The 13,500-nt window shown below is 45.5% G+C and overlaps 1 protein-coding gene across 3 annotated transcripts in view; it reads left to right on the top strand.

Annotated features, from left to right (window-relative positions):
• The window catches only part of dscaml1 (Down syndrome cell adhesion molecule like 1), a gene marked incomplete at its 3' end in the record, with an annotated part of 193,388 nt that overhangs the window by 138,238 nt on the left and 41,650 nt on the right, over positions 1-13,500 (top strand). For all 3 annotated transcript variants that reach the window (XM_079514495.1, XM_079514496.1, XM_079514494.1), the window contains exons 18-20: positions 1,798-2,038; positions 10,837-10,983; positions 13,415-13,500. The exon at positions 13,415-13,500 is cut by the window's right edge and continues 70 nt beyond it. In XM_079514495.1, coding sequence (XP_079370621.1) covers positions 1,798-2,038; positions 10,837-10,983; positions 13,415-13,500 — 474 coding nt within the window. The remainder of the gene's footprint in view (positions 1-1,797; positions 2,039-10,836; positions 10,984-13,414) is intronic.

The following is a 13,500-nucleotide window of genomic DNA, read 5'->3' as shown; positions in this document are numbered from 1 at the left end:
GTGGCGTCGATCGTACTGGATATAAATATTCTGTGACTACTTGGAAAAACGAAAAAATCGCCGGCAGTGGGCGGATTATTTATGTATTTACTCTGGCAGTAAATGAGTTCAGCAACATCCACCAGACGCATTTCAGCCTTGTGTCTCCCTTCAGCACTTTGCCAGTCGGTTTGTTGTCCCGGGGGTGATAAAGGGTGATATATTATATGTTTAGTTGCACGCTGGTGTCGTGCATCAAAGACAGACGATTTACAAGCTCGGCTTGTAAATCGGCTATTTTCGGCGTGCAACACGGCACGCAACGGAGTATAAATCAGCCGTTACTGAGCTACGGTGCCCAGTGAATGATTCTGAATAATGGCACGTAGATAAACAGTGACATTCACTTTGAGCGGATGTGAATTGAGAATCCCGCCACACACACACACACACACACACACACACACACGGTTCATCCCTGAAGCGCCAGTTCTGCTTACCAAAAGTGGCCCACTGGGCGCTCGCATTCCACGCCCGGCTTGGAGTCGGTGAGCCGGGACTCTTAGACAGACATCCAGACTTCTGATTGGTTATAATATAGGATACAGTATAGCTCGACAGGAAACGGGGAGAGAGGTGGGGGGAAGACACACAGCAAAGTTTGTCGGGATCGGGACTAGGGCATCAAGCAACTGTCATGCTGGATTACCAGTCAAGGTGCCTGGACTGCACGGTGGCTCCCGAACTTTTTAACCCATGACCGAAACCAGAAATTAGATGTTCGTCCAGGACCCAAACTTGTTAAAATAGCCTACTGCACAAGAACACAATTGGTGCTTGTGGATTGGCTATTTTCACTACCTCTACTAAATATTTGTTCTAATAAGGGCCTTTCTCTGCCCCACCCCCGCTCCCATTGTTTACATTCTGTTTAGGAACCAAGATGGCCGCAGCACCAGGAGGGGGTGAGGCCGAGGGGAGCAGGGCGGGGTCGTCATATGCCCTTACTGGGCTGCGTTCACACATTCAAGACAACTGTCTTGTGTTTTGTATATAGTGTTTAATGGCCGCTCCAATGCATTTCCAGTGGAAGCTCAATACAATGGTTTGACCAAACATTTGTTTGATGGGGGGAGGGGGGGGAGGGGGGAAGAACACATCGATATATAGCTGTGTTCAGACACAAGACAGGTTTCAGACACAAGACCGGTGTGTTGAATGTGTGAACGCAGCCCAGTAAGGGCATATGACGACCCGCCCCACTCCCCTCTGCACCACCCCCTCCTGGTGCTGCAGCCATCTTGGATCCTGAACAAAATGTAAACAATGGGAGCGAGGCGGGGCCCGAGAAAGGCCCTTATTCATGGAATTTCTTCAATGTTTCTTTCCTTTCTTCTCTACCTTAACCCATTCTGAGCGGGAACCCCTTTTGGTGTTTGAAGCATTGTGTTATACTTTAGCTATTGGAAAATAGCACATCTACAAGCTCATAGCGCGACACTACAAGCTTGTAGATTTGCTATTTTTGAAAAATCGTGAAAATGTGGCACAAATCTTTGAATATATATTCTTTCAGAGCGAACGTTTTTAGCTCAAATCTGTGCTTCTGGGGGGGGGGGGGAGGGGGGGTCCCTGGAACAACATATTTTCAGATGCGGGTCGGTGGCCAATTTCATAAATTTTTGGCGGTCCTTGACATGAAATAGTTTGAGAACGACTGACATGGAAACATGGGGTTTTCAGAAAACTGTCATGATTTAGAAGGCATTTGTAGAATCGTCCTCAGGTCTAAATGGGTTAATATCCTCCTCATGCCAGGCCCCCAGGAAGGAACTGCAGAACGGGGTGATCCGTGGATACCAGATCGGCTACAGGGAGAACGGGCCGGGCAGCAACGGCCAGTACAGCATCGTGGAGATGAAGGCCACGGGGGACAGCGAGGTGTACACCCTGGACAACCTGAAGAAGTTCGCCCAGTACGGCGTGGTGGTGCAGGCCTTCAACAGAGCCGGCACGGGGCCCTCCAGCTCCGAGATCAACGCCACCACACTGGAGGACGGTGAGGAGGACGGGTCACACACACTCACTCACACACACACACACACACACACACACACACACACACACACACACACACACACACACACACACACACACACACACACACACACACACACACAAACAGACCCGCCGTGCGCAGTGGTGGAAAGTATACATTTACTTAAAGTACAATTTTACTTCTACTTCTAATCCACTATACAAAATAAAACTATTTGAAAACTTTAGTTACTTTGAAGATTTTGATTGTTGCGAACGCAGTGAGCATTTACTATGAGACCCAGCAGATCATGTCTGTGTGTCTGTGTGTGTCACGCTGTAACACCACCCGCCCACCACCAGAGGGCGCAGCTGTATCACACACAAAAACACATGCACGCACACACGCACGCACACACACACACACACACACACACACGCACGCACACACACACACACACACACACACACACACAAACAACTTAATTAAAAAAAACTTAACTTAAAAAAACGTAACTTAAAAAAAATCTTAAAAAGAAAAAACTTTAAAAAGAAAATTACTTAAAAAAAATCTAAAAAAAAAAAAAAAAAAACCTTAAAGTACGTAATTTATTCTAATTGTTGTTATTGCAATATACGAGCTGCGTTCGCTTCCCGCGTTCGCGCGTCTTACTTGTTATATTACAAAACATACAGTAACAACTTGTATGTGCACGCACGCATGCACGCACGCACGCACGCACGCACTGAGCAACTTCCACTGACATGAATTGCAGGGGGGGCGGAGCTTCGCGCCAGTTCAGTCGCTATATCCTTCTTTATACTCTATGGTTTAAATGTGGGCTATTTGGCCTTGTGACCTCCAGGACCATGCTGCTGCATTGTGGAGAGCTGATTAGTAAACGATACATTGCTGTGCAGCCTTAAAATAAAAAAATCACACCCGTGTGAAGTGAGGGGCGCTATATTAAAGTCTAACTCATGTTGCAATGATTAGGTGATGTAATGGTGATGTCAAACAAACGGTGACAAAACAAACATTAAATTATCTTTATTGTTAATGGCATTTAATGTTTGTGTTAGGGACAAGATGACGTAAGTTTTCCCTTCATTGTCAATGGCGTTTTTAAAACAAACATTAATCCTGTATATAGGACAATATGCACATCATCTGTATATAGGAGGGGCTAGCGCCCCTCAACAATATGCACATCATCTCTGAGCCGTGGCTCATTGCAGTTTGGATGCTGCTCCTTGTCTAGTTTTTAATTGCTTGCGCAAGCAGAGCGCGCAAGTACTAGTTTCGCCCATGACGATGCGTATGCACCGTCCCAGCAAATGACGTAATGACTACTTGTGCCTGATACGGCAGTGGTACATAGATGTATACATAGGAGCATTACCTCTAATCCTCCCGACACTAAAACATATCGTCATTACGTCACCATCGAAAACCAATTACACTCTGGCATTGGGACCTTTAATCCACATCTTTATTACATCATCATTGAAGCTAGTCATCATTGAGAGCTAGCATATGAAGCCAGTTATACCCTGACGTCATATGCTGGGACGGTGCATACGCATCAAAAGTAACCACAGTATACGACTAATCAACTTACAAATTACATATACATATACATAGATTTTTTTGAATTTTCGTTTTTTCATGTCATATGAAAGCAGGGAATCATAGCTTCAAATTGACATATTGGTTGTTCAGTTTGACCCACCAGTTTTGGAGATATGGCTTATAGAGTAATAATAGACAGCGAGTTGAGAAAACAGGCTTGAAAGGTTCACTTCTGTGTTCTCTAACATGAAAAGCTGTAATTTGCGTGATAGCAGTCTCTCAGTCAAATCTGGTCACATATGCTTTAGAAATAGAGCACCGAAGTCTGACGTCGATATCGGTAGAGGGCGCTAAAGGCTCATACTGTACATAGTCTGGATTTTCGGTGGTGGGGTTACCACCGAACTACAACATGACGTCACGAGCCGCGGTGAAGAGCAAACCACCGCCACCGCTCCAGCCCTTCTCTCTGTTTTTACTCACAACCGCTCAACGTTATTTCAGCTCACCACCGGTGGTCACCTCACCACCGGAGCGGTGGTCAGCTCACCACCGAATATCCAGACTATGAATAGGCCTTTAGTCCACGGGTTCTTGTACTTTTTATTTGCATTGTAATCCCCATAGGGGGATTTTAGATCGCCTCATATAAGAACTGTGAAAAATAAACATGTCATCCCGGCCGTTTCACTCATATGGATATGAAGAATCAACTGACTGAGAGAAAACACTATTGTTACTGCTGCTGAATTAGTTACATTTTCGCTAGAAACAGACGGTATCAAATATGAGTGACTGACTGTCGCAAACGATACAGAGACACCTCCCTGACAATAACGCAGAAACAGCTTGTTTATTTTTGATTTTGAACCACAATGCTTATACAGGTATGTGATGATTTTAAGATGACCCCATGTTATTCTCCATAGAGACATTTCTTCCGCGAATTAGGGGATGAGCGAGTCAGGACTTCGGCGCTCATACAAATTGCCTTGATTTGATAGTGATACGGATGATTGAAAGTAACACACAACGGGTATAAACATCCATTATTGGTCAACAATCAAAGAAGCAAAAAAGAAATAATTGGGAGGAACTGTGAGATGATCATGCCCTATATACGGTGTCCTCCGTGTGTTTTCCTGTGAAATGCTTGCTTTGTTTATTAAATCACACCCGTGTGAAGTGATGGGGGGGGGTTCTCATCATCATACATCATAATGCATCATCTAATTTCAGGCCAATTAGAATTTGCGTCCTCACCTTCGTCTTCAATGTTTGTATTTACGCAATGTTTGTGTTTACAGTTACACAAACACTCAAAGCTGCCCATTCATATAGCGCCCCTCAAACAAAGTCAATCTACAAAATACAATCTATAAATACAAAGGGAAGACATCAATGCACGAACAACCACACCATAGGGGTCTACAAATGAAGTACTGTCACCTCATGAACACGTGAAAAAAAAATCTATTTGAAAAGTTATGGTTTTGGACATACAAGGTTTCCACCCGACAAGCCACGATATGTCAGAGCTTCTCGGAACACATGTCCCTCGGTATTTTCCATTTTCTATTTTTACTCGCTCCGGCGTGACCTCTACATCTGCTCGTCTCCTCCTCACCGCCATTATGCATGGGACTCTCTCTCTCTCTCCTTGTTGTGTTTCCATCGAGCTGTGAAAATGTAAATAGCGTTTGCAAACACAAATTATTTCAAATGCACGCCGACTCTCGCACACTGTCGACCGCACGGTTCGTCTCTTCCGCCCTGTGCAAACACGTATTAGCAGACCTCCCCCCCTCCCGCCCACCCACCCGTACACAACTCACATGCACGCACACGTACACACGCACGGGCACAGGCACGCACGCACACACCCTCTCTCACACACCCTCACTCATCCGCCCTGCAGTGAACAGTTGGCTGAAGCCCCATTGGTCCAGAGCACACAGAGCCCTCCAGCACTTCCCGGTGGCTATCACCGTGGCGACAGTGATATTGACGGCCATTATGATAATAGTGATAACAACAAGCATACTAAAAATAATTATAATTACCTCGTCTCTATCTCTGTCTCTGTCTCTGTCTCTCTCTGTCTCTCTCTCTCTCTCTCTCTCTCTCTCTCTCTCTCTCTATCTCTCTATCTCTCTGTGTCTCTCTCTCTCTCTCTCTCTCTCTCTCTCTCTCTCTCTCTCTCTCTCTCTCCCCCCCTCTCTCTCTCCTGTAATTATCCACAGCTGAGCGCATTGTCTCCCTGCTCCCTCTCTTTTCATCTTTTCTCCTGCCCTTCATTCGCTCCCCTTCCTTTCAACTCTCCCCTTTTCTTTCTTCCTGCTCTTCCTCTGTCCCTCGTTTCCCATTCCCCTCTCCCCTCTCCCCTCTCCCCTCTCCCCTCTCCCCTCAGCCCTAGTCCAAAACCACATTTAAAACCTTATGTTATACTTTAGCTATTGAAAAAATAGCAGATATACAAGCTCGTAGATGAGCTATGAGCTTGTAGATCTGCTATTTTTTCAATTTTTGAAAAATCGTGAAAATGTGGCGCAAATCGTTGAATATTATATTCTTTCAGAGCGAACGTTTTTTTTTTTTCACTTAATTTTTATTGAAGAAAAAACAGACAAAAAACCAAAAACCAAAAGACAAGACAGGAAAAAAAGAACAAACAAAAAGAGGAAGACAAAAACAAAAAAAACAAAAGACAAAGCTGCATTTTTCATATTACAAGATACATTCATTGAAATCCTATTGCATTAACACTAGGCTGAGAGAAGAGATCCCACTTTTCCCACATTTTATAGAACTTATCCTCTTGTATAAGTATGAATGTTAGTTTTTCCATAACATACAGTTCCTCAGTAATGTCCATCCAATGTTCTTTCGTTGGTGGGTCCTGTTGGTACCAGCGTCGTAAATCTTTGCTTCTAGGGGGCAACAACATATTTTCAGATGCGTGTCGGCGACCAATTACATATCATTTCTGGGGTCCTTGACGTGAAATAGTTTGAGAACCACTCAGAAACATGGGTTTTTCAGAAAACTGTCAGAATTTAGAATACATTTTGTAGAATCGACCTCAGGTCTAAATGCGTTAAAACCGATATCGCTGTACTTTTTGAAGGCACTCCGTCTCCTTCCTCTCTCCTGTTTAAGCCTGATTTATACTTAGTCATAAATAGCCATAAGCTACACACAACAGCTATTTTCAGTGAGCGACGGCAACCGAGTGTGAATTAAGCATGACCTGCAGGCACGTGCACACATAGACATCAAAGGGGGCTTCATCCCCTGCCCTTTTACTCATCTGTAAAACAACTGAGAGACTGCCCTCTCCTGCAGATTTACTGATAGTGAAACACATGTAAATGCCTGTCCTTTCCATGCCATACCGGAAGGCAGCATTCAGGAGAATTGCTTTTGTTCCCGAAGTCTCTAGCCTGACACTTAGTCTGAATTTTCATTTCGTTTCACTTCATTATTCAGACGGAAAGCCCTCCCCACGGCAGCAGTTTATGGGATGGGTGTCGTCAAAGCGGCAGTCTTTGGTGATTGGTTCATACCAACCAATCAGAATAGTAGGAAAGCAGATGACGTTGTTGTCAATCATGAGGCTATGGCTAATCCGTTTGCTAACCAAACAAACCACAGCCAACGAGCGCTACTAGCATGTAAACAAAAGCGGTAAAATATGTCGGATGATGATGTTTATAAAACCTGTCGTTTCTGTAAAGAAACTATTTATCATACGTCGATTTAATAGCCAGATTGATACGGTCGTGAGTCACCGCAGTGGGGGCAGCCATGTTTGTTGTCTGACGCTGTCGAGTGACGGGGCTGATGGCCAATCAGCTGCTGTGATTGGATTTTCGAACGACACTAACGCCGCCGTAGGCAGAATCACCAGACCTGAATCGCCAGAACTTATTTTCTTAATGGGCGTGGCTAGCGATTCAGGGCTGGAGCCAGGCTATACGAAGTCTCCTGAACTTGAACACAGTATTTTGCGTTGAACAAATTTGTTTAGAAATCCATGTCGTTACACACCGCATCTCCACTAGCAAAAGAGTGCTGGGCTGCGCCCCGAAAATAGCTGATCTACAAGCTCTCAACGTGTCGCAGCGTGACGCGTTGTGAGCTTGGAGATCTGCTATTTTCGCGATTTTTGTCCAAAAGTGCCCTCTTACGGGACACTCTCTGCACGGCCCTGAGCATGACTCCCTTACTGTTACTGTGCGGCACCGTGCACCTCGTTCACTCTCCCAATCTCCTCGCGTTAAAGTTGCGAGCGCGAAAACGGGCGGGAACCGCGGAAGGAATTATGTTTTGTGAAATATTTCAATTTCACATCGCTGCATGCATGCATGGAGCCGCGACGGGATGATTCACATGAAACCCCTCCTCGATTCTCCACTCCTCTTCGCTCCCTCCCTCCTCCTCCTCCTCGTCTTCGCCAGCTGCAGAGTGACGCCCTGGTGCGATTGGCCCCCGCAGACTCTCTCTCTCTCTCTCTCTCTCTCTTTCATGGCCCCTCAGTCTTTCAACCAGCCCCCTCTCTCTCTCTCTCTCTTCCTCCCTTCCTGTATACCCTCTCCTCGCCTCTCCTTTCCCTCACAAGTTGTCTCCTGTTTGTCCTCGACAGTGTGGTTATTCACAGAGCTCAAAGCCCATTGGTCAGTGGACCCAGGGTTTACGGCCAAGTCCAACAGGCACCTGGCCTGGAGTGAACAGAGACAGGCCTGTATATCGAGAGAGAGAGAGAGAGAGAGAGAGAGGGAGGGAGAGGGAGAGAGAGATGCTTCTATACATCAGACAGGACAAACAGCGTGGGCCTTTTATCTATCACTAGCCTTTTTTATTACTCCAGGTTTGATATGGAAATGTGATTTAGGTTTCCAGAGTTGCACACTCCCCCCCGACTCTAATTATTTAGGCGAGGCAAGCATTGGGAGGTACAGCATTGCTACCGAATTGATTCCACGTATATTTTACAAACAGTGAATCTCTACAACGTTTAAGATATTTGCGTGTCGTTCTCCCGACCATTTACAGAACTGAACTGAAGGGTAGTATAGGCTGAACTGAACTGAACTGAAGGGTAGTATAGGCTGAACTGAACTGAACTGAAGGGTAGTATAGGCTGAACTGAACTGAACTGAACTGAAGGGTAGTATAGGCTGAACTGAACTGAACTGAAGGGTAGTATAGGCTGAACTGAACTGAACTGAAGGGTAGTATAGGCTGAACTGAACTGAACTGAAGGGTAGTATAGGCTGAACTGAACTGAACTGAACTGAAGGGTAGTATAGGCTGAACTGAACTGAAGGGTAGTATAGGCTCATTAGGCTGAACTGAACTGAACTGAAGGGTAGTATAGGCTGAACTGAACTGAACTGAAGGGTAGTATAGGCTGAACTGAACTGAACTGAAGGGTAGTATAGGGTGAACTGAACTGAACTGAAGGGTAGTATAGGCTGAACTGAACTGAACTGAAGGGTAGTATAGGCTGAACTGAACTGAACTGAAGGGTAGTATAGGGTGAACTGAACTGAACTGAAGGTTAGTATAGGCTGAACTGAACTGAACTGAAGGGTAGTATAGGCTGAACTGAACTGAACTGAAGGGTAGTAGGCTGAACCTGAACTGAACTGAAGGGTAGTATAGGCTGAACTGAACTGAACTGAAGGGTAGTAGGCTGAACCTGAACTGAACTGAAGGGTAGTATAGGCTGAACTGAACTGAACTGAAGGGTAGTATAGGCTGAACTGAACTGAACTGAAGGGTAGTATAGGCTGAACTGAACTGAACTGAAGGGTAGTATAGGCTGAACTGAACTGAACTGAAGGGTAGTATAGGCTGAACTGAACTGAACTGAAGGGTAGTATAGGCTGAACTGAACTGAACTGAAGGGTAGTATAGGCTGAACTGAACTGAACTGAAGGGTAGTATAGGCTGAACTGAACTGAACTGAAGGGTAGTATAGGCTGAACTGAACTGAACTGAAGGGTAGTATAGGCTGAACTGAACTGAACTGAAGGGTAGTAGGCTGAACTGAACTGAACTGAAGGGTAGTAGGCTGAACCTGAAGTATAGGTTTCAATTAACCCATTTAGGACAGGAACGCATTTGTGTCAACTTAAAGCTTTTAAACTATTTTTTAAATATTATTTTAAACTTCAGCTGTTGAAAAATTGCAGATTTACAAGCTCATAATGCGCTACGAGCTTGTAGAAAAATCGGTAAAATGTGGTACAAATCTTTGAATGTTCACAGTGAACATTTTTAACTCGTATACCTTTGCTTCTGGGGGGGGGGGGGGGGGGGGGGGGTCCCTGATCATCATTCTGGGAGGTCCTTGACATGAAAAAGGTTGAGCACCAGTACTATACGAAAAAGTCCGTCTGCACACCTACGATGGACAGGTGCGTCGGATAACTGGAACTGAGAAGTAGAGGAAAAATAATCCTGCACACTGTCTTCACAATCTAAACTTTCAGTTTAGATTAATTTTTATTGAGCAACGGTTTCGGTCGTCAGACCTGGTGAACATGGAAGATGTTTACAGTAGGAGGTGCTGAACGTTTATTAGGGTGTGCACGCTTTAGCGCATGCCACAAAATGTGCGCATTTTCACGCAGAAAAGTGGCTTTTACTTTCCCTCTCCACACGCAAGAGCAAACTGACACAGGCAATTAACCAGGGTAAGGCGCCGATACTGTGATACAGCATATTTATTAGGCCTAGTAACAGAAATCTGTTTTGATTAAACTTATTATTTCTCCCCTCCTGTCCGAGGGGGGGCTGTGCTTGGGCGGAGGGGGGGCTCCAGCCCCCCCAACACCCCTACTTCCCTCAGCCATGCTGATGAATGCCTGACGACCTCTACTGAGCACCAGTACTGACATATATAAATCTCAGGTCTGAATGGGTTAAATGGTAAATGGTAAATGGTGCATTTATATAGCGCCTTTATCCAAGGCGCTTTACATAGATTGTGCATTACATTCACCCATTCACACACACATTCATACACCGATTGCGGCGGAAGCCATGCAAGGTACCAACCAGCACATCGGGAGCAATTTGGGGTTCAGTGTCTTGCCCAAGGACACTTCGACATGTAGACAGGAGGAGCCGGGATTTGAACCGCCGACCCATGGATCATTGGACAACCTGCTCTACCTCTTGAGCCACAGTCGCCACAGGTTGAACTAACTTCCCGGGAACCTTGTGTTTCTCCACAGTGCCCAGCCAGCCGCCCCAGAACGTGCGTGCCATCTCTGTGACATCAGACGAGGCAGTGATCACCTGGGCCGAACCGCCCCGGATGACGCTGCATGGCGTCCTCAAGGGATACCGCGTTGTCTTCTGGGCTGTCTTTCCAGATGGAGGTGTGTGTGTGTGTGTGTGTGTGTGTGTGTGTGTGTGTGTGTGTGTGTGTGTGTGTGTGTGTGTGTGTGTGTGTGTGTGTGTGTGTGTGTGTGTGTGTGTGTGTGTGTGTGTGTGTGTGTGTGTGTGTGTGTGTGTGTGTTCATTGCTTGTTTTCTCCCTGCGTTGATGAACAGCTCCTCAACCCAGGCCATTTTCCTATCCTACCTTATGTGAAATATGTATGACAATGATGTACTACGATATTATGGCACATAATCTATGAGTCCACTACTTTGATTGATTGACTGATTTATTGATTGATTGATTTATTTATTGATTTATTGATTGATTGATTGAAGTATTTATTAACAGTTTGCAGAATTACAGTACATTTCAAGCACAACTCAATACAAAAACTGTTAACTGAGAGTAGACGACACCATAAAGCATTACACTTGTTTACAAGAGGGTCCACCTTGTTCAATTCATCAAAACATTTAGAGACGTACAAATTGACACTTCTAAATAGCCAAACAACAGAACAGGAATTCATCATAAAGGAGGTAAAAAGGGAAAAGAAACATATACAGTGAGGGGAAAAGGGGTTGATTGATTGAAATATGTATTAACAGTTTGCAGAATTACAGTACATTTCAAGCACAATTCAATACAAAGACTGTTAACTGTGAGTGGACGACCCAATAAAGCATTACACTTGTTTACAAGAGGGTCCACCTTGTTCAATTCATCAAAACATTTAGAGACGTACAAATAGACACTTCCATTTGTACACTCTCAGAGTTACATATACCTGTTATGGTCATTCAGGGCTATATCTCGTTATGTGTTTCTGGTAATGATACTAATTCCAGTGGCGTGCACAGACATTTAGAGGGGCAGGTGCTCAAGTGAAAAAAGGGCACCTTGTGCAGCATGTGGAACCGGCCGGTTGCCTTAATAGTGTGAGATTTATAGATTTTGGAGCATAAATAGTGTGTATATCAGTGTACACTGTACAAATAAAAGTCAAAAGGGCACATTGTTGTCCAGAGGGCAAAGGGCAGGTGCTCTAGCGCCACCTAGTGTCTATCTGTGCACGCCACTGACTAATTGTATATGTCCGTGGCAAAAATGGAATCTTTTGCGCAAATGTGGTGTTGGGTGAAATCAACCCTCAACGGCTTCTGACAGACATATGGGAGGTGATGGGGGAGGAAAACCTCGCCCCACAGAGGCTTCCCTCCCCCAACCCCTCCCCTACTGGGCGGGGGTTTTCTTTACTGGGCAGGGTTTTTTCTTTACTGGGCAGGGTTTTTCCTTTTCTTTTACATGACTTGGTCGTGTTATAATGAAGTAGACTCTAGAAAAGCATTCCAGCAGCCATGCAGCTTGTAGCATGCCTCGTTAGGCAATAGACTTCTGGGTTACCTCCTGGGTTGAGTGGGTTCGAATCCAGCTCATATCATTTTTGTGTCCACCGCAAACAACTTTCTTTTGCGGATAAAGTGAAGTTTGGTTTGGTCGGACATGTGTTTTGCGACGTGCTTGCGGTTATGTTTAGGTTTGGGGTTTGGGGTAGGGTTAGTAATAGTGGGAAAACGACCGGATTGGTGAGGGGTCCGTTAAAACGACTGGATTAAGGTTGGTGAGGGGTGCGTTAAAACGACCAGATTAAGGTTGGTGAGGGGTACGTTAAAACGACTGGATTAAGGTTGGTGAGGGGTGCGTTAAAACGACCGGATTATGGTTGGTGAGGGGTGCGTTAAAACGACTGGATTATGGTTGGTGAGGGGTGCGTTAAAACGACCAGATTAAGGTTGGTGAGGGGTGCGTTAAAACGACTGGATTAAGGTTGGTGAGGGGTGCGTTAAAACGACCGGATTATGGTTGGTGAGGGGTGCGTTAAAACGACTGGATTATGGTTGGTGAGGGGTGCGTTAAAACGACTGGATTAAGGTTGGTGAGGGGTCTGTTAAAACGACTGGATTATGGTTGGTGAGGGGTATGTTAAAACGACCGGATTAAGGTTGGTGAGGGGTCCGTTAAAACGACTGGATTAAGGTTGGTGAGGGGTCTGTTAAAACGACCGGATTAAGGTTGGTGAGGGGTATGTTAAAACGACCGGATTAAGGTTGGTGAGGGGTCCGTTAAAACGACCGGATTAAGGTTGGTGAGGGGTCCGTTAAAAGTACTGGATTAAGGTTGGTGAGGGGTCCGTTAAAAGGACTGGATTAAGGTTGGTGAGGGGACCGTTTGTGGCTTTGTGTGCTGCCACTCAAAGTCACTACTGGGTCGGTCTTGCTGGATGCATGTTCCAACCCCTAGTATGTCTGTCAGAAGCCGTTGAGGGGTGATTTCACCCGCGTGCCAAAAATGTCCATCACCAAGCCAACATGCCGATGACCCCTGACCCCTGCTGTGTCTGCCCATGTGTCCACAACATGTCATCAGAGTGGGGAGAGATGGAGAACATCACCACAGTCAAGGAGCAGGTGGAGCTCCGAGGCCTGGAGAAGTTCACCAACTACAGCATCCAG

The sequence above is a fragment of the Electrona antarctica genome (assembly GCF_951216825.1).
Source record: "Electrona antarctica genome assembly, chromosome: 11".
NCBI lineage: Eukaryota > Metazoa > Chordata > Actinopteri > Myctophiformes > Myctophidae > Electrona > Electrona antarctica.
Note: the sequence above shows the minus strand (reverse complement) of the source record. Positions and strands in the feature narration are given on the sequence as shown.